This window comes from Zingiber officinale, chromosome 10B (genome assembly GCF_018446385.1).
Source record: "Zingiber officinale cultivar Zhangliang chromosome 10B, Zo_v1.1, whole genome shotgun sequence".
NCBI classification, from domain to species: Eukaryota; Viridiplantae; Streptophyta; class Magnoliopsida; order Zingiberales; family Zingiberaceae; genus Zingiber; species Zingiber officinale.
The window spans coordinates 13,625,533-13,645,765 of record NC_056005.1 but is presented as its reverse complement, the minus strand read 5'-3'; the positions used below and the strand labels follow the sequence as shown (position 1 = coordinate 13,645,765).

At 42.3% G+C, this 20,233-nt stretch overlaps 4 protein-coding genes across 7 annotated transcripts in view; 3 read left to right on the top strand and 1 right to left on the bottom strand.

The window, feature by feature from the left end:
* The first annotated feature begins 11 nt into the window (after positions 1-11).
* Positions 12-2,182, top strand: LOC122028551 (LRR receptor-like serine/threonine-protein kinase ERL2). Its single transcript, XM_042587396.1, has one exon. The coding sequence runs from the start codon at positions 566-568 to the stop codon at positions 1,778-1,780; it is 1,215 nt and encodes a 404-aa protein (XP_042443330.1). The 5' UTR covers positions 12-565; the 3' UTR covers positions 1,781-2,182.
* Positions 2,183-3,395: 1,213 nt separating this feature from the next.
* LOC122029322 (cysteine proteinase inhibitor 12-like) lies at positions 3,396-8,309 on the top strand. The gene is made up of 4 exons (XM_042588263.1): positions 3,396-3,599; positions 4,586-4,805; positions 5,270-5,415; positions 8,014-8,309. Exons 1-4 carry the CDS (start codon positions 3,504-3,506, stop codon positions 8,146-8,148), a joined length of 597 nt encoding a protein of 198 aa, XP_042444197.1. The 5' UTR covers positions 3,396-3,503; the 3' UTR covers positions 8,149-8,309.
* A 6,296-nt stretch (positions 8,310-14,605) lies between these two features.
* LOC122030315 (oleosin-B6-like) lies at positions 14,606-16,733 on the top strand. 4 transcript variants are annotated; one of them, XM_042589515.1, is made up of 4 exons: positions 14,606-14,799; positions 15,092-15,334; positions 15,418-15,942; positions 16,026-16,733. In XM_042589515.1, exons 2-4 carry the CDS (start codon positions 15,178-15,180, stop codon positions 16,457-16,459), a joined length of 1,116 nt encoding a protein of 371 aa, XP_042445449.1. In that variant the 5' UTR covers positions 14,606-14,799; positions 15,092-15,177; the 3' UTR covers positions 16,460-16,733. The 4 variants fall into 4 exon arrangements, with proteins under 4 accessions (XP_042445449.1, XP_042445448.1, XP_042445451.1 ...); XM_042589516.1 differs by having other exon boundaries at positions 14,782-14,799; positions 15,049-15,334; XM_042589514.1 differs by having other exon boundaries at positions 14,606-15,334.
* Positions 16,734-16,737: 4 nt separating this feature from the next.
* Positions 16,738-20,233, bottom strand: part of LOC122030314 (probable serine/threonine-protein kinase PBL11) — a 54,040-nt gene continuing 50,544 nt past the window's right edge. The window contains exon 6 of the mRNA XM_042589513.1: positions 16,738-17,256. Coding sequence (XP_042445447.1) covers positions 16,922-17,256 — 335 coding nt within the window. The 3' untranslated portion in view covers positions 16,738-16,921. The remainder of the gene's footprint in view (positions 17,257-20,233) is intronic.

Genomic DNA, 20,233 nt, shown 5'->3' with positions numbered 1-20,233 from the left:
CCATGGGACCCATTTGATTATCAGAAAGGCGACGTGGCGCCCTACCCCGAGTCCAAGTCATATGGTCATCGCGGCAAGGCCGGCCACCTCCTCGCCGAAGCATATGGCTCGGACAATCATTGACGAGTCTGTAAAGTTAATACGGCATATAAAAACATGATTTTGGTAAGCTAATACTTGCCCACTCACCTTCCGTCCGGATCATGTCTATTGGTGGGGAGATACGAGGGATCAATCTATCTATCTACTCAACTTCAAGCGGCAAGCCATCATCGATTGCTACCATAAACAGGAGAAGAAGAGACAAAGAAGCAGTGAGCAATGCTTCTTCTCCAAATCTTCTTGTTCTTCTTCTCTCTTTCTCTGTAATCTCACTCTTCTTTTACATTTCCGCCATTAAAGCGCTCGATCCCTTCCCCACGAGGGAAAGCGGGCGAGCAAGGTGGTGTTCGCCTCCCCACCTTTCACGCACATTAACACTCCATCGCCCGCCCTCCTTTATTAAACCGTCCTCTGCGAGAGGAAGCAAGCGGAGTAACCGTCTAAAGCAGAGGAGGTGGCACTGATGGAGGTGATTGGGCGTTGTTGCTTGCGGGATTACCGATTCTTTATGATTGCGGTGGTGACGGTGATGGTGATGGTGTCGTTGAGTGGCGTGACGGCGATTCTGGACCCGATTGATTTTTTAGCCCTGCAGGCCATCCGTAAGAGCCTCGATGACATGCCTGGCTCTGAATTCTTCTCCGCCTGGGACTTCACCGGCGATCCCTGCGACTTCCCTGGCGTGTTCTGCGTCCGGGATCATGTGGTAGCTCTTGCGCTCGGCGACCCGCGCGCCGGTGCGCCGGGACTCAATGGACGACTCGATCCTGCGCTCGGACGACTCTCTGCGCTTGCCGAGCTCTCCCTCGTCCCTGGCCGCGTTACCGGTCCCATTCCTGACGCCCTTTCCAGCTGCTCCGAGCTCCGCTTCCTTGTTCTTAGCAACAACCTCCTCTCCGGTCCCGTTCCCACAAGCCTCGCCGGTCTCCCCCACCTTCGCACCCTCGATCTCGGCTACAACCAGCTCACCGGCTCGATCCCGGCGTCTATCGCCTCCTCTCCGAAGCTCTCCAATCTCATCCTTTGCCACAACCAACTTTCCGGTTCTCTCCCTCCCTTCCCGACCTCCTCCCCGCTCCTACACCTCAACCTCAAGCATAACCAGCTATCCGGCCCCGTGCCGCCGCTTCCTCCTTCCCTCCAATACCTCTCCCTCGGTTCCAACGCCCTCAACGGCAGAGTCGACACCGTGCTTCGGCGCCTCATCCGTCTCAATTTCCTTGACCTCAGCTCAAATTTCCTCTACGGATCGATTCCCGGGGTCGTGTTCGGCTTCCCTCTCGCGGCGCTCCACCTGCAGCGTAACGCCTTCTCCGGTCCAGTGGAGCCCTCGCAAGATGACGTCGTCATCCCGGTGGTGGACCTGAGCTACAACCGGCTCTGGGGGGCCGTACCGCCGCAGCTGGCCTCGGTGAGCCGCCTATATCTCAACAACAACAGGTTCACCGGGGACGTACCCAACCGCCTGGTCCAGGGGCTCAACAATGGCATGAAACTGCTCTACCTGCAGCATAACTTCTTGACAGGGATCGAGATCGGTCCGGCGACCGCTGCCCTCCCAGCCGGGACCGCGCTCTGCCTGCATTATAATTGCATGGTGCCACCCATCGACACGCCCTGCCCGCTCAAGGCAGGGTCGCAGAGGATGCGTCCCCTCGACCAGTGCCCCGATCTGTGAGTCTAATTGCTCGGTCACGCCATTTCTGGATTGAACGGGCACGAAGAACACACTCCGTTTTTGAACTAAAAAGGTAATAAGTCAAAAAAAAAAAACTAAATCATTTATAGAGTGATCAAATTTTACGATTGATTTTAGTTTTACCCGAGGAAGAAGAACGTTTACTAATAACATACTTTATTTAGAATAAAGGATGGTGAATTTGTAGTGGGTTCTGCTCCTAATTAAGCTCCCATGTTTTATGTTTAAAACATGGTCTTTTTTTTTACTTCTTTTGAGATAGTTTTATTATTTATGTATGTTCATATTTCATAATGTGTGAAATTGGGTTATTATTTTCAAGAAAGAAAACTAATGTATGATAAGTTGTTGGTGAAGAGATGATAATATTATTTATTTGTGTATCATTCGTGTATGGAATATATATATTTTTTATGTTCTGAAATCATTGAAGTTATTGATGCGAAAGAGTGGCGAAGAGGAGGGCGGCCGTTATGACCTCGCGGCGGAGACGGTGGTTACCAAACAATTATTATTATTTTTACTTCCAACAGAATCTTCTCTATGCTCATCGCATCTGATCATTTTTCGAGAACTACAAAAAATTAAAATCTATTATGACATTTTTTTTTAAAAAAATATAAGTAGATTAAACTTAAACAAATAGAAAAGTAATATTTACTTGTGCCCATTTTAAGTTATGAAATTCAAAATAATTAATTTGATATATGAAATTAGGATGATAAATGAATCAAGTGTTCGTGAATAAATTTAATATTTCAGTTTGGTAAGAGTTTATTTATGTTTGTTTAATATACATAAGGTTAATTAAACAAATAAATTTGAAGAGCTCATTAAACTAAACAAACAAGCTTGAACACATATATGTTCAGCTCGTTAACGTTCGTGAACAACGCTCGTAAACAATATTCATGAAGAATATTCGTGAACAATGTTCACGAATTATATTCATTAATAAAATTTTTTTCAATATGCTAAATAAATAATAAAATAAAATAAATAAATAAATTTAAATTATCAAACTCAATAACCAATCAAACAATTAATTAAAAATTTCAAACAATCAAACAAGCTTGAATTGAGAGTATGATAATATCTAAATGAACTAAGTCCGAACCAATCTCAAGTCAAGCTTGAACCAAGCTCAAGCTAAACTTGAATTGAGAGCTTGATAACATATAAACGGATCAAGCTCAAGTTAAGTTTCAAACAAGTTCAATTTTATGAAAAATAAACCAAGTCGAGATTGAACACTCATTTTAAAAACTTGATTTATTTTAAGTTCGACTTAACTCAACTCAACTTGATTAAATTATCTTATCAAATAAATTTAAACATCTTAAAATTCAGTTTAACTCGATTTATTTTAGAGTCCTATCTTAGACTTATTTTTTTAAATATACTGTTATTAATTTGTTGGAAAGTGCTCGTACCATTATTTGTTTCTTAACTCTTAAGTTTGTTGCTGACTTGAGCTTTCTCGATCCGACGGCCACGACTGCTTCCGTTGTACGACACGCGTGGAACATGACGGATGCCAAAGCGATGCCTATTTATGAGAAATAATAAGGTCGCAGAATATGCATTATAAATTGGCCATTGAAGCGTGGCATCTCATTCTCATCCCACTCAGCCGAGCCCTCTTCTTCTTGTTGCCCTCGTTCTGATCTTCGCTTCCCTGTTCTCGCCTGCGCTTGCGTCCATGGTTGGAGATGTGATAGTATCGGATGGGGCGCAGAACAGTGCCGAGATCGAGGAGCTCGCGCGCTTCGCTGTCGAGGAGCACAACAAAAAAGAGGTACGTTTGTGTTCTTCACCTTATTTGAAGAGAGCTCATCTGAATCATGGAGACGCTTTGTCCGAGGCTGTATCAATTAATTCTGTGTGGTATAATGTTCTATTTTTTTTTTTTTTTGATGTTTTTGGTAGGATCCCCAAAATCTAGTTTGAGGTAGAGACGATCCTGTCCTAGGGTTTGAGTTTTCTATATCATTTATCTGTGCCTCTTTCCTCTCGTTCCTCCTTGTTATTGCTGCCTCTGTCAACCATGTCGTGACTAAGCTGTCTCATCATTTCTCTTCTCAAACTAAAGAATTGCAGCTTTTCAACTGCACCATTCAATTAGTCATTACGGAGTTCTTATGATCTCACCAGCTACCCTCACGCTTAAGTGTTTGCTCAAAGCAAGTGTTAGAAATGTTTAAATATCTTATGTGGATCTCCGTTTAAAGAAAAGTTGCTACTGTCGAATAAAAGATCAAGCTTTTATACCTCATTCAATTGTCAATGCTAGACCTAAACAGGCTAACAATCTCATCCAATGTATTTTACTGGGATAACCTTTCCAATAGTTGAATCCTGCGAGGATGCAGATCAGCCATATGTTACAGTTTAATAAACTCATCCGTTGAAGGAATTTTGCTGGGATATCCTTTCCAACAGTTGAATCCTGTGAGGATATAGATCATCCATATGTTAGGATATCTTTTTGGATCTATGATAGATGTGAAATTCTTGAATTCGTTTTGAGTCATCTCATCATCTCAAGAAAATGCCTACATCATCTATATGGGCCCTGAGATAGTTGCCTCTTGAGACTATGCTCAGGTCCGGCCCTGTTCACACGATCCCTGTTTCAGTTAAAATAAAATACTCCAAGTGAAATTAGGAGAATTTGAGATCAATATTAACCATTAAAAGCTACTCACTCATTGTCTCTCCAGTCAGAGTATGTAGGAGCATTGTTGCAATACTTTTGATAATTTTTATTTTCTGCTCGCACAGAATAGACTTCTGGAATTTACTCGAGTAGTGAAGGCAAAAGAGCAAGTTGTGGCAGGAACACTTCATCACTTGACCTTGGAGGCAATCGATGCAGGGAAGAAGAAGCTGTATGAAGCCAAGATATGGGTCAAGCCATGGCTCCACTTTAAAGAGCTTCAAGAGTTTGAGCATGTGGGAGACTCTCCCTCTCTTACCACTGCTGACCTCGGTGCTAAACGAGGTAATAATATAGTCTAATTCTGAAGTACCTAGGAGTTTTGTATATCAATCTATAGTGATCACAAGGTTTAACTATGTTAGCTTTATCACTGCAAATTTTTTTATTTTGTTCTCTATGGGCAGGTTGCCTAGAGAGTAAGAGTGGCTTCTAAGTTTCACTAGCACGTAACTGTTGTCTTCTTGAATATAGTTATGGCATGAAAAATATCCAAACTTTCATATTCATATGTCATTTGATAGGTTTTATACTGTGCAGCAACCAGGCATTTGTACAAGGATCACATGAACCTTGTGTAGCTAATTTCAATTACTTCTAGGTTGGGAATTTTGTATCTTGTCGTGCTCTATAATAGTTTGAAGCTTGCATAACGTTTGGGTGCCAGTGGGTATCCACTACAATCATTATTTTCTGTCAATTCTGTTAGAATGGTTCCACATTTCTCAGTGAGTATTATCATTTGACAGATGAGCTTGGTCCTGGTTGGCGCACTGTTCCTGTAAATGATCCTCTGGTTAGAGATGCAACAGACCATGCTTTGAAGACCATTCAACAAAGGTCCAATTCCCTGTTTCCTTACGAGCTGCTGGAGGTCCTCCATGCAAAGGCAGAGGTCGAATCTTTTGACTATTTTTTTCCCTCGCTACATGCCTGCTACTTTTAAATTGTTTCACATGTAGTTCTGAAGGGTAAAAAGAGCTAGGATTCACACATTTTGTTATTCTGAAAATTATTAATTTAAGGGAGAGGCTGATTTTCTTAGGGATAGAGCAGCTCAACAAAGGCTTTTGTACTTAGCGGTTGACTTTTCTTATGCTGTTTGAGTTTTGTTTATTTATACATTCAAATTCTCTCTTATTCATTAATGCTATGATTGGTTGGTTCGGGAAATGGAATTGACAGACAATAGAATAGTTGTCCTAGGAATGAAATTGATAGTCATTGTAATAGGAATATGTTTAGCTTATTGGAAGGTCAGGAATAATTCTGATAAAATATCAGCCAAATAAAAGGCTGTAGTTCACTTGGTCCATACAATTGGTCAGTCCACTAGGTCTAATTAGCCCGCCCACCTTGTGGGGTCTGCTTTGCATTGTGCAGCTTGCTTGGTTCATCCAGTCCAATCGTTCCCCATTTGCTCAGCTAGGGCAAGCCACTCCTCCCATTCAACTTGCCCGATCTATTCAGTGCGTTGCCTCCATCATCCCATCTCGTTTGACTTGCTCAAATTACGAATTTCTTGAGTAGTTGAATGGTGTAGGAATACATACTCTTCAGATATTGAAATAGTAATAGGTTTTTTTTTTTTGGGTTGAATGGTGTAGGAATACACTCTTTCGATCTTTCAAATGTAGAAATAGATATTTTTTTTGGGAATGACACGAGGAATAACTATGAATGATGTTTAAAGGATATAACTCCGTGTGAATTGAATTGATATTCCAAACTTATTTGTTTAACCAAACATAGGAAAACTTATCCATGGGAATTCATGGGACTAAAATGATTATTCTTGTCAACCAAACACAAATCCATGGGAATTGATTTGTGCATTTGGTTCACGGAATAGAAGAGATAATGAAAAACGTAGTCATCTTGGGGGAATTAGTTGATAAGGGATACTTAACCAATAAGATACACGTTTTTTTTATTATGAAATGAAATAAATAAAGAATAACTATCTTTTTGTTATTGGTAAATACCTGGTTTGGAAATGAAATAAATAAAGAGTAATTATCTTTATGATTGTTTGGTAAAAATATCATAATGAATACCAAAAACTTGAGGAATGATTTTTATAAAAAGAATTCTCCACATAAATATTTTTTATGGCTCATCTTGCTTGTGCTATTTGTTTCATTGGTCTAGCCAACTTGTCTAATATTATCGACTTGTTTGGCTAGACTGACTCCTTATTTCAACTTGCCTAGTTGATTTGCCCATCTCAACTGAACCATTTGGACCGATTAGTTTGACCCATTCACATCTGACCCAATAGATTCACATTTTATCAATTCGATTGGACCGTGCAACCAGACTGGTCTGCATCTTACTGCCGATCAGACCCACCAAATCGAATGCCCCAATTGGATACTCTGGACCAACTGACTTGATTGGATCCATCAGACTGACTGGCCGGTTCAAACCCATCAGACCAATCACACTAACAAGCCTGATTGAACTTATCAACCCATGAGGATTGACTGAGTTATCTGGGCTGTCTGATCCAGTTAGCTCAATCAGAGTGTCTTGTTTTCCCTTGCTTTGGCCCTTTGACTTTTTCTTAGTTTTCTGTTATTGGAGCTCAACTTTCTTGGGCTGAACTAGGGGTGGCAATGTTTGACCCGACACGAAAACACGACCCGAACCGAACACGAAAAAATCATGTTAGGGTTGGGTAGTTTCGGGTTCGGGTCGAAATCGGGTCGACCCAATTAATAAACAGGTCGGGTTCGGGTCAACCTGAAATGACCCAATTATAACCCGCGAACCCGTTTATAATTATAAATTTAAACTAAAATTACAAATTTAAAAAATTTAAAAACCCTAAACATAGAGATGTGCTATTGATTGTAATGTTGCTATGGTTTATCATTTATGAAATGGATTTTCAATTTATGTAGATAAATGTTATTTTTAATTTTTAATTTAATATACAAAATTTCTTTATTGAATTCAGGTCATGTTCGGGTCAAACGGGTCAAATGGGTCAAACGGGTTAAACGGGTCAACGGGTTAAACGAGTTAAACGGGTCAAACGGGTCGGGTTCGGGTCAAGTGCAAATAAACAGATCAGGTTCAGGTTGAATAGTTTGAACCGAATTCATAATCAGGTCGGGTTCAGGTTGTCATTTTCTAACCCGCCAACCTATCAACCCGAACCTGTCAACCCGGACCCGAACCGAATTGCCACCCTTAGGCTGAACCCCTTTGGGGAATCAAACTTTCCTAGAATTTCATTTTAAGACTTTTTGAAATGCATGGAATGGCCGAACAGCCTGAACCCATTTTAGGAACAAATCTCCCTAGATCTTCATCTCAAGTCTTTTTGAAATGCTTGAAATGAATGTGTTATAATTTCTCCCCCAAAGAAATCGCATTCACTGAGCCTTAGATAATTTAAATTTGTTTCTGAAGCAGAGAAACAAAGTTCTTTATACAGCAATCACTTGATTATATGGATTTATCCTTGATTTTTTTTAACTAATAGGTGATTGAAGAAACTGCAAAGCTTGACATGCTCCTTAAAGTTAAGAATGGAAACAAGGAGGTGAAATTTAAGGTCGAGGTCCACAGGAATCTGGAAGGTAACTTTCTTTTGAATCAGATGCAACAGGAGAATTAGGAGTTCAAAAATGAATAACCAAAGTACTCGCTACAAATAAATAGTCGTGTAACGACTTTGGGTGATATTTGGAAAACCTGTTTTACCTCAACTTGCTTGTAGTGTTTGTGAATGCCTTATGCACTTTGGTATTATTAAAAAGTAATAGCAGATGGAGAATATATATGCTTGTACAGAATGAGTTAATTGTGAATTTGCCTGCTGCATCTTTTGAAGATAGTCATGCAATCATCAAGTCAAACAGTAAGACGTCTCGCATTCAATGTTCTCTGGTGAAGTTAGTTCTGGTAAAACAATGATTAAGTTGGCCATTATATTATATTATGATTGCTGCAATCTAATAATATATACGACTTGTCACATTGAATTCCTATAGAAAAAAAAGGAAACAAGTTATCTGCATCATAGAATGAAATCCTCCGTTAGCAAATCAGTGGAGTGTTGCAACTGATGCGAGAGCTGTTAGTGTGATGATGAAAGAAGATTAAAAAAATGTAGCAGCCTAATTAATAGATAAATATATCTGCAAGGGCAACTTTTAATGGACATACACATTAAAATGCAAAGTTAAGATCACCGCTGTGCTATTTATTTCGAGAATTTATGCATGCCTTTACATTTTGAGCAGATTCCACCGCTATACTATTAAAAGTTTGCATTTATGAAGGTTGAATAATTGTTTCATAGATATTTGCATCCTTAAATGTAAACACGAAGACCGGAAAATAGTACAAGGCCATCAAAGTGAAATAGTACAAGACCTTCATAGGTGGAGCAATTAGGTTCGACGGATTGATCTTTCACATTTCTGAGTAATGAAAACCGAAACAGGAATTTTTAATCAAAGTGTTTCAGTGGCCAACCTTCAGAACAGACTGCTTTGAGCTGTGTATTGTTTTTTTTTTTCACTGGCAAACTGTTTCGGATCGAAAAATAAAACTGAGAAAATTTCACTGGATGGTGAAATAAGCGTTCAAAACTGGGAAGTGGCCTCACAAACAATAGTCATAGTTTTAGGCCTATGTCGACTGCTTTACTCTCTATGCCACGCTTACTTCGTTGGCTGCAGCCTCCTGTCATTTTCTTCAGCTGCAGTCCAACAACGAAGTGGTTGGAATACACATCAAGGACTCTAGTGATTGGAACATGCATATGGATGTTTGTTTACGACGCAGTTCAAAACCTAATTCGGATTTTCCTGGTTAATCGATTTGATCATCCCCCCATCTGAAAAAAAGATCAAATTAATTGATGAAAAATTCAATCATATTGATCTGATCAAATTGTTTCTATGATGTAACTTATGCTTAAACACCACTTTAAACAGAAGCTCGTTTTACGTACTTCCCTGTTTGCAGTCGTCAACTACATCTTGTTTCCGAATGGAAAACCGAGACTTGACCAGAAATCTTGGTAGATCTTTCTCACATAAATATATGTATGGAACTAAGAGATTATCAGCTCTAACTCAAAAGCAGTCTCGAGTTTAGAATTGGAAGAAACTTCCATCGAACAAGAGTACATGACTTTAATTACAAGAAGCACCAACACCCATGCATTGACGGAAAACAAACACATTTGCAGACTTCAAGGTTTTCCCACAGCCCAAAACAAGGAACCTGCCGACATTACTCAACCACCCTCACCAAGTTAAAGGCTGTGAAACTTCCAGCATCCACACTGCACTTCTTTACACGTTCTCTGGCCCTGTCAAAGCCATGAGAGTTGGGTTGGAAGGATGGCTGTAAGGAAGGACATCACTTGTTCTGTAATTCTGCTGCTGCTGCTGCTGCAGTTGCTGGCGACCTGTGGTACTCGTGGTTGTCGCTCTGGCAGACTCAGAGGAGAGTTTGGGTTCCCCACGTGGAAACCTGTTCGGCATAAAAATGGAAGCTTTGGAGGAAATACGCAGCAGAGAGGAGTTGAAGTTCTTGAAGGGGAGAAGAGGAGGGTGAACACTGGGCCTAATCCTCTCCACAACAGATAGGGAGAGTGCTCCCACCCTCAATTTTCTTCCTTCTGTTTCAGTAATCTTGAAATGCTGAGTCTATATTCCTCTTACTTCTCAAGAAAGTATTCTGGATTTATCAGCACAGAAATGACACAAAATAGAATCATGTTTTCAAATATAGTACTCATCTTGATGTTTTTGTTATTCTTGAACTCAATGTTTTTCCTCTTATTACAGCACGTTCATGGTATTTAAATTGTGTGCTGGTGCTTCTCTTGCACTATGATTTAAGGTACTTGCTTAACAGTTGAGTAGCCACTGATACATTCCTTTGTTTTCGTCACCATCATCCCGTTTTTGCCACTATGAATAATGCTATTATGCCCCCACGAACGTAGCTGAGTTGATATTCGGATGGTAGATTGGTATCATAGAAGTAAAGTTCAAATCCTATGGAATTCATTCCCTTGGGGAATAAGTTTCTCCCACTTAGAAGATCGTTTGGTGTTCAGTACTATGATTTATCTCCCTTTCACAAGGCTTTGGGATAGGTAGCGGAGAGCCGTCTGGTCTGGATTGAACGTTATTAACTTTTTGCATCACATGAATAATGCTTTCAGTAATTATGATCTGCATAAGAGTCGAAGTTTTGTTGTACCATGATGCAAGTAAACTTGAATCAACGTACTTTGTCATAGATGTGCTCAAGGAAACACGGCCCATGATTGTTGATCCAACAAAAACATGTGTCTGTCTTTAAAGAGTTGGGCTTCGTCAGTCTCTTGGATCAGTGAATCAACAATGAACTTAATACAATATATGAGATGTCAAATGAGTCTGCGATCAGAGGGAGATGGTTCAGGATAAAGAATAGTGTACGAATTGATAGAAAGGTTAGGACGAACGTATTTATCTTTATGCCATCAGGATAAAGAACAGTGTGAGAAACGGTGTTTTTATTTTAAATTTTCAGTAAATTTATTTTAAAAAAAGAAAATGTAATTTTAACCAGAGCCAAACTTAATTCTTGTAGAGAATGTTAAAAAAGTTCTTAACTTATGCGGTGGTAAAGAGAGTTTACTATGTATGGGTTAAAGGTGGGAATAATAATTAACGTGGAGGTCAAAATTAAGACGGTAAAGGTAGGAAATTGCTTGATCACCAAAGTTGGCAGAGCGGATTCGAAGGGTCCGTTCAATCCGGAGGCTCATCTGAGCAAATCGCTCGTTCGACCGGGACGACTATAGAGAGGACATTAGATGCTCACAACTATGATGACCTTATAAGGGCTAGTCCGACCAGATTGCATGTCCGGTCGCGCGAGGAACAACTTACCGAGTCAAGCAACCGTGGAGAAGAACAGTTGAGATCGACTCGGCAGGGAATCCCTGCCGAGCGATTCCCCGCTCAGCCAAACAATGAGACTCCTTGCTTAGCTCATTATATTCTTCTAAGAGTTGGTGTCGTTGACAACAGAGCATGATTAACAGGTAAATTGTACAACGAAAATTTCTATTGTCATGTCAGGGATTTACATACCCTGTTAAGGAAGAGTGTCAGAGATATTTTCTGACGAAACAGTTAGAAAAATATGCACGTGCTTTGAGAAACGTGTATGTCTGCTACTGAAACACTATATAAAGGGGGGCTATGCATCAGCGGAGATATGTATTATTTATGCTTAGACTTTTATTGTTGCTACAGTTTTCTTTACCGTCTTTTTATTTTTCTGATGACTGACTTGAGTGTTGAAGGATCAACGTCGGAAACATCTTCCCTGACCCAACATTGACATATTTAGTTTGACAAAATGGAGCGGAATCTTTACACGATCAACTACTGAGCTACATCTTTAATCAACTGTCTTCACCGTTTTTGAACATGCATCACTAACATTAGAAAACTTTCTGATTTGCATGTCGATGTAATATTTCCAGATTCTTGTGGGCACAAAAACAATCAATGTGTTCCCTTAATTTTTACTATGTCTGACGGTTCATGGAAGCTCCCGTTCCATGTCTCGGGACAAACTGTAACGAACTCTCGGGAAAACCGAAAACCTGCAATTGTGGGAAAACCTGTGACTCTCAGGGCATAATAAATTGTTGAGCAAAACAAGTTTCTCCAATTCTAGGCAAGTACTTGACCGGTATTCATCTGAAATCTCATCCCAATACAAAAGGTGTCACACCAAGCACTTCAAATGAAGTTAATTCCAGCAGGATAGGATAATTAAGTTATTTATCAGCATGCAATACAGGCGACTGCATAGTTGGTGGGGGTTGTTGGTCCATTACTGACCTTGAAAACCTTTCTAGCTCAACCAGATCAGAACGAGAGTAAGCCACAGAGCCTGAAACGTTGAATTGTACACTGCTCCATCACATTATATATTTATATTGCATTTTCGGAGTACAACAAGAAACAAATAACTGGGCGGTTTCAACTATTTTAGATTAATCGTATTGTCCTACTTAGTAAATAAAGGCGCTCCAGCCACATTATCTGAGCAAAAGAAATAAAAGGACCAAGGCACCATGTGATTTGTCTTCACCTTTTGGGGGCAAGTGTTTGTTTCAGTAAGCAGGAACCTTCCAAGTTTGTGATGCTTGGCATCATACATGGCATGCTTTGTGTTTCCATTTCTCGGATATAGAGAGTTCATACATAGCCTATATATATATAAACCACAACTTCTTGGTATAGCACAAGCTCTCACCGCAAGTGAATTGTGTGTTCATATATGTGTCAAGAAATTGAAAACATGTTCCGTGTCCTCAATCATTTATCTGTAGCATGCGTTGCTCCTTGCATCTTCTTTTTTTTGTACAGTTAGTATATCTTCTCGTCCAGCTAGCTTTTACCTTTCATCGCAGATGATGGCACATGAGCTCACCTTACCTGTGAAGCCTCCTTGCGCACCTTCATCTTTTGTGTTCGGCAAAACTTAGTGGACGTCTGAAATCAAATGATGTCCTCCACGCTCCTGTCATTTCTTTTCTTTCTCATTCTCTCTCTCCCTCTTTCTTCCGTGAGAAGCGCAGCTTTGCCTTTCTCTGTTCCCTCTGTCGAAGATTGAATATTAAAGACGCTTCCCCGTTGCTCTTTGTTACAAATTAATGTTAACAATGAACACGTCGTTTTCGTATACTTTTTTATTTTTATTTATCATATTATTATTGATATTAATATACGAGATCCTAAAAAACGGATCCATTATATATAATCTTATCCTGCCTCTTACAAAAAGTTGTTTCCATAATTTTTATCATTACGTTAAGACTCCATTTCTTAACTTTAAAAAAATTTACTAAACCTTAAATTCAGGTTAACTCTGATTAATTTAACTAACACAATCCAAATCCTCAATCTAAATTTGAATATGAAAATCTCTAATATGATATTTTCAGATCAACATAATTAAAATTTTATCTTTCTCGCTTTATGATACATCTGTAGTTCATAGCCCTCAAGAGGAATTATTCTGCAAACTCTCTTTCATTCCAACTACTTTAAAAATAAATAAAAATGATAAATCAGGTAACATTAAACCTAAGATGATCAATCAAGTTCTACAGAAATTTCCTATTGATCACTTGGTAAATCAGAAACATACACATGGAGGCGTATCTTGACAAGTAACATTCTCAGGTCCACTATCCATTAAGGAAAAATCCTCCGTAAAGATATCGTAGCTGAGTTTCAAACTTCAAATGCCTAATTTATCACCGAAAGACTTAACCATATACACTTCAAATGCCCTAGGACATCCCAACTGCTTCTATAACACTTTGGTTCAGCGATTTGCATGGTTGATGATTATGAGAACAATTCTACACATATACACTCTAAGAGCATTTTCAATGATTAAAGCTCTAAATGAATTTTTTTCATGATTCCAATATGCCACATCAATAATATGAAAGCTTAATTATTTAAATATCTCCAATAGTTAAAGCTCTAAATGAGTTTTTTTTTATCATCCCATAAGTTGCATGACTTCATACATATTACATCAAATTACAAAAAAGTAGGTTTGTACTTTCACTATTGCTCTTAAACTACAAACTTCAAACCTCACCGTTTAAAATTTTTTATTCAATTTTTTTAGATTTTACAAACCTCTCATAAATCTTACATTGGAGATGCCCTAAGTCAAGATGAGATTTTATAGTACCCTCAGAATGAACAGTTAGCTAGTGCATAAGGTGTTGTAATCAGAAAATATATGGGTCAATTTTTAACTGATAGCCAGATTCCTACTCTTCTCCATGTATTAAATAACTGTGAGAAGGACTTGAAATAAGCGTTATCATATTTTTATGACTAAGATGACACTTTATTAAATGTTCCTTTAATTTGTTCGTATAACTCCATTTGATTGAATGACATAATTATCATACAAAACATAGCCGTTGGACAGGCGTAAAACATGTTCAATTAAAATGGTGGTACAACATCTCCATACAATATATATTTTGTCATTGGATGCCCACTTGAAGTTGCACGGGAAGACTACGTGGGCGATGTCTCCTTAGCCAGTTCCATCAATTATTGATAGATACCTCCGCACTTTACTGGCTTTATAATTTCCACTCTTCCGTGGAAGACGACGACAAAGCTAATCCGGACATCGCATCCTCCCGTCCATTTGGGTCGCCGGCCCTCGCTGATTCCTTCTCCTGGATTTTCGGACATCAGTAAATTTCTTGTTCTATTTTGTTATTTTTAGACTCACATTGCATTGTTTCTTCGAATTAATTGTTTCTGCCCTTAAGTCGTAGCATAGACAAATAGACCATGGATGTTTGATATAACGTAATGATTAAAAATTAAAAATTGACGATCTAAAATTTATTTTAATATATATCTATGTATTTATATTTATCTTTCATCATATTTTAACGTATATATATATATATATATATTTTGTTTCGACCTTATTTAAGAAATTTTGTTGGATGGCGTTTCCGTAATTTCGGATGCTGCCAGCATAAATTAAGAACCCTGCTTCCGCGACACTCTCCGCCTCAGTTCTGAGAACTCACGAAGCAGAGCGAGCGATAGATCAGGTGCCGATGGGAAACGTGGAAACGGTGCGAACGTCTTCATCTCGCCGTGAGGTTGGATCGGGAAACCGCCCGAACAGCATCGGTTGCATGTCCGGCATCTTCCATTTCCTCTCCCGTCAACACAACCGATCTCGCAGACGCATCGCCTCCGGTAGCAACCCTAGTACTGCTCCTTGCTCCGCCGTCCCCTTCTTCTAGCTAGCTCCTTCGTAATTAATCATTATGCGGTTCGCCGTTGTGCTGCAGTTAAAAGGAAGGAGAACCCCGGCGCTCCGCCTCCGAGGAGACCGACGACGCCTCCGCCGCCGGAGGCCGCGGTCGAAGGCGCCAAGAAAATGCGGCACTCCAGCGAGTCTCCGAGGAGCCCGGCGATCCCGCAGGAGATCAGGCGAAGAAAGCCGGCGCCCGCGTCGCCGGACAGCCCCCGTACCCCTCCGGCGCTGGTGGCGCGGCTAATGGGTCTCAACGAGCCGCCGCCGCCGGCGGTGGCCGCGGACAAGCGGAGGGAGTTGCTGCGGGCGCTGGAGAAGTGCGACGAGGACCTCCAGGCGCTGACGCGGATCATCGAGGCGATCCGATCGGGGGAGACCCAGGCGGACGCGGTCGTCTCCACTGCCGGGAAGACGTCGGAGCGGCTGCTGGAGATCGAGACAAGCGCCGGGGACGCGAAGAGCGAGTGTAACGGGGAGCAGCCGAGCCCCGTGTCGGTGCTCGACGCGATATCGTCGCCTCGGTATCGGTCCCGGTCGCGGTCGCAACGTTCCCAAGAGGGTAGGTATAGCGGTCCGAGTTGATGAATTTGTCGCCGCTGCAAAACCGGTAATCACGCGAACTTTTCACGAATCTTAATGCAGATGACGAAGGAAGCCCGGCCGACGAATCTCGGATCGTGAAGCCCTCCCGCATGGCCGTTTTTCATGCGGGCAAGTCTATTAATGCGATCAGTAGTACAGAAGATGTCGACAATCATAAGAAGGCGCACGAGGCCACACGACGCCGGAACATAATGGAGCCAATGCCGAGCGGTCAGGCCACGGCGGAGGACTTGGGCGGTCGGCCGTCGTGGTGGCGAGCGGGGAGGAGGTGTGCGAGCCGGGCGATGGAGGAGAGCGTGGATGAGGTGTGGGAGGAGGGGGCGGAGAAAGAGAAGTGGGAGCTGGGCCGGGTGAGGGCTTGTTTGGAGTCTCACTTGCTGGGGGAGTTGGTGGAGGAGCTCGTGGTGGACCTCCTCGGCTTGTGTTGTAAGCTGTCGTCGTCGCCTAATTGCCGGAAGAGGCTTCGCTTCTAGTTCTGGAACTGTAGTTGGATACTCGATCGATCGCATGGAAGCTCTGTGGCCTGGGTTGGAATTTAGTCACTCGTCCACTGAAAACTTTTGAACGAGAAACCATGAAATAAAAAACCAAACCAGTGCGTCCAAATTGGCATAACTTTAGACTTTGTTCCCCCCAAAAACACTGAAAAAGAATCGTCACTTTTGCTTTTTTGTACTGTAAGGAATAGGGTGTGTGAGGACTGATGTTGCAATAATCTTCATTCTTCAGTGGATGGGTTTGAGGCAAGTAATGGAGCGAAGATAATTTAACATAAAACATACAGAACATAAGAATCAATTCGCTTAATGAGTTTCATGAATCGTGTTCATGCAGGTCCTATTTAACTGATGCATCTCTCAATCTCATACTAGAATTTTAGAGAATTCAAAACCAGTGCAATTCGTCTGTTCACTGCTAAACATGACTACGCCCCTTTAATTTGCATGAGATGTGATGTTGTCTTTGCCTTCGCGAAGTTTTTCTAGTATGGGAAGAATCTGTGTCATGCCGGGTCTGCTTTTGGGATCTAGATGTAAGCATTGCAAGGCAAGAAATGCAATAACTTGGGCTTCCTTCTTAGAGTACCGACCCTCCAATCCTATGTCCATGATCCTCAACATTCTTCCTTTATTCTTCAGGAATGGCTTCGCCCAGTCCACAAGAGTTTGCTCTGAAGCTCCACTGTCTTCGTCCATTGCTCGCCTTCCTGATAGGAGCTCCAACAATAGAACTCCAAACGTGTATATGTCACTCTTCAAGCTCAAGTGACCTGCCACATACACTAGTATTCAATGGGCTGAAAAAAATGAGAAGAAATAATCCAAAGAGAGAAACATTATTTTCAAGGTTACCAAGAAGGCGTCCAGGGTCATTGGTTGCTGGATGGCTTGATACCATGAGACGGTAGCAAAATGGTACATAGTTGACTTAAAAAAACATAAATAAAATTGATCATGTTCCAAAGCCGACGAGATAGATGTCGGAGATGTGACACTCTCGTTAATTTCCTATAGATTTCGTTCTGACCTGTAACATAAGTGACATCAGTGTTGAACCAGGGAAGGGGTCTCGACGATGACCCTCCGACGCTTAAGTCAGTCTCCGACGAAAAAAAAGAAGCAAAGAGCGGAGCAACAAGAAGACTGTAGTGCAATAGTAAAATATCGCATACCTCCGCTGATGCTTGGACCCCCTTTTATATAGAGCTCCGCTAACACGCGTGCACGCTTCCCAAGGTGAGCACACATCTCAAAACTTTCCCTGAAAAGACTTGTCAGCAAAGTATCCCTGACAGAGTACCTTAACAGGCCGAGCATATCACTGAAGTGATAGTGGAAGCTTCCACCGTACGATCCTCTATCTGACCATGTCGCTTGTTAGCGGCACTAGCTCCCAAAAGGATGTCGAAAGATAGCCTGCTGTGTCTGTTGCTTGGCCGAGCAGAATAGCCGCTCGGCCGGAATTTCACTGTCCACGTGTTGTCCTTTGTCGGGTCGAGTGGGATAGCTGCTTGGCCGGAAGTCCATTGTCCGCATGCTCTATTGTTGGGTCAAGCGAAATAACCGCTCGGCCGGAAGCTCACTGTCCGCATGCTCGGCTGATGTTGAGTATGCTGCTCGGTCGAGTGGGGTAGCCGCTTGGCCAAAGTCGAACTCTTGATGTCATGCCCTGCTGTCTTGCCGAGCGGGGTAGTCGCTTGGCTCGGCTTTTGCGCACCATCTCCCTTGAGCGTCAGTTGTTTGATTGCTTCCCATGTCGAAGACAGTGGGTTAGAGCCTAATCCCTGGTCGGAGCATGATTCGTCCGACCGGCCGATGTCACCCACTCATTGTCCGTCTTGACTTTGACCTCCTTTGACCTCCACCGTGGCAACGGGGTGGGACCCTTCATCATTACTGCATCACAAGTCTCCCCTCAAGTCTAGTTGAATGAGGCTGTAGTCCGACTGATTGGACAATTATCCAAGTAGGCTTCCTCTTGATCGACCTTCGACACTATGTGGTTTCCGATCGGGATAAGACCGACTCTCGCCGATCGGCCTGTTGAAGCTTGTTGTTCAGGCATAGGTATGCTCCCTCGACCTTCGACACTATGTGGTTTGCACTTGTAAATATTCTCCTTGGGTTGTCTCGGGCGAGTGCGAGCTAGGCTGACGTCACCCAAATTTCTTGGAAATCGTACAAATCCCTGCTCATTAAGGCTGAGCACGCTCCTACGCCTTCATTAATTGCTGACCCATGGTGACGCGCCATGTGTCACGTCAACTGCCGGCGCACGCCTGACGTGATAGGGCATTGATGTGACGTTTGATGGTTTGAATTCGATGGTTCGATCGCTGCATTGGCTTTCGTGACCTAAATCAGATGGCTCCGGTCGACTGAACCTGAAGTTTATAAGCTCGTCGCGTCTCTTCCTTTGCAGTCTTTCTTGAGTGCTTCCGGTGACGCGTTCCTCGTCCTCCGGCGACCTTCTTTTTGTTCCTATGTATCCTTTGTTCTCCGACGACCTTCTTTCTGTTCCTATGTATCCTTTGTTCTCCGACGACCTTCTTTCTGTTCCTGTGCGTCCTTCGTTCTCAGATGACCTTCTTTCTAGTAAGCTTCCTTCCAACCGCCCCCGCCCCCGCCTTCGTGCTTTTCGGTCTTTCTTTCTGTTCCGGCGGTATTCCAGCAACCTTTTTCTTCTTTGATCATCTTTTTATTTTTTCGATGGCGAGTTCTTCGCAACCGTCTACCTCCGTCCTTGGACTCTGGTACACATCCATGGAGTCTAGGTTTGATGGAGGTGACACTGAGAGCTTGAGAGATGTCTTCGAGATTCCTTCTGATCATCAGATCGTTCTGCCTTCTCCCTTCGATCGGCCCAACTCTCCGCTGATCGGATGTATCTGTTTCTTCTGGGATTAGTTTATCGCCGGTCTGCGGTTTCCCGTCATCCCTTCATTCTCGCAGTTTGTAAATATTTTTGCATTTCCCTTCCTCAACTTGTGTCGAACTCCTTCCGACTACTGTGCAGCGTCGTTATTTTGTTTCATCTGCACAGCATCCCCCTTACTCCTCGAGTTTTCCACTATTTTTACTATCCCAAACTGTCTGATCCGGGGACTTTCCTCTTCCAATCTCGAGTCAGTTTAGTTTTTTTCGATAAGATGCCGACCTCCAACAAGCACTGAAAAGAATATTTTTTCTTCATGCGCCTTCCTGAGCGGCCAGACTTCCTGACCCACTGGTAGCTCGAAGTGGCACCTCAGCCTTCCTTGAAAAGCTACAAGAGCCGATCGGATTACCTGAACGCAGCTTCAATGTTGGCCAGTCAGAAATACGACATCCACAAGTTGCTGCTGGAAGACATCCTTTATATCTTTGGCTTAAGTCCGATTCGCACCCGGCTGCTGACCAACCTAGGTATGAAGCTCCTTTAATTCTTCCTTTGATGCTAACTGATTTCTTTTTCTCTTTTGCAGCTGAAGTCATGTTGCGAGCATGTCTAGCCGGCACGACGAAGCTCAAGGACGTCGCGATTAATGCGGCAGCTGTTGAAGAACTGGCGAGCCACGGCCTGTAGCCGGTCGGCTCACATAAAGAGCCCCAGGATGAGAGCGATGCGACACCCATCTTGGTGAGCGGAGGTGAGGCTAGCCATGCGCCGAGCGGAGAAGCGGCTGCGGGCTCACAACCTCCATCCGAGCGGCGTCCGATCATCCCGGTTGAGGAGCCATCAGGCTCGACCTCCTCCGATGTACCACT

Excerpts from the sequence above, each read along its gene's own strand:
- LOC122028551 (XM_042587396.1), top strand. The coding sequence starts at position 566 with ATGGAGGTGATTGGGCGTTGTTGCTTGCGGGATTACCGATTCTTTATG.
- LOC122029322 (XM_042588263.1), top strand. The coding sequence starts at position 3,504 with ATGGTTGGAGATGTGATAGTATCGGATGGGGCGCAGAACAGTGCCGAG. Across the intron at positions 3,600-4,585 it reads AGGAGCACAACAAAAAAGAG|AATAGACTTCTGGAATTTAC; the intron begins GTACGTTTGTGT and ends CTGCTCGCACAG. Across the intron at positions 4,806-5,269 it reads TGACCTCGGTGCTAAACGAG|ATGAGCTTGGTCCTGGTTGG; the intron begins GTAATAATATAG and ends ATCATTTGACAG.
- LOC122030315 (XM_042589515.1), top strand. The coding sequence starts at position 15,178 with ATGGGAAACGTGGAAACGGTGCGAACGTCTTCATCTCGCCGTGAGGTT. Across the intron at positions 15,335-15,417 it reads CGCCTCCGGTAGCAACCCTA|TTAAAAGGAAGGAGAACCCC; the intron begins GTACTGCTCCTT and ends GTTGTGCTGCAG. Across the intron at positions 15,943-16,025 it reads GTCGCAACGTTCCCAAGAGG|ATGACGAAGGAAGCCCGGCC; the intron begins GTAGGTATAGCG and ends ATCTTAATGCAG.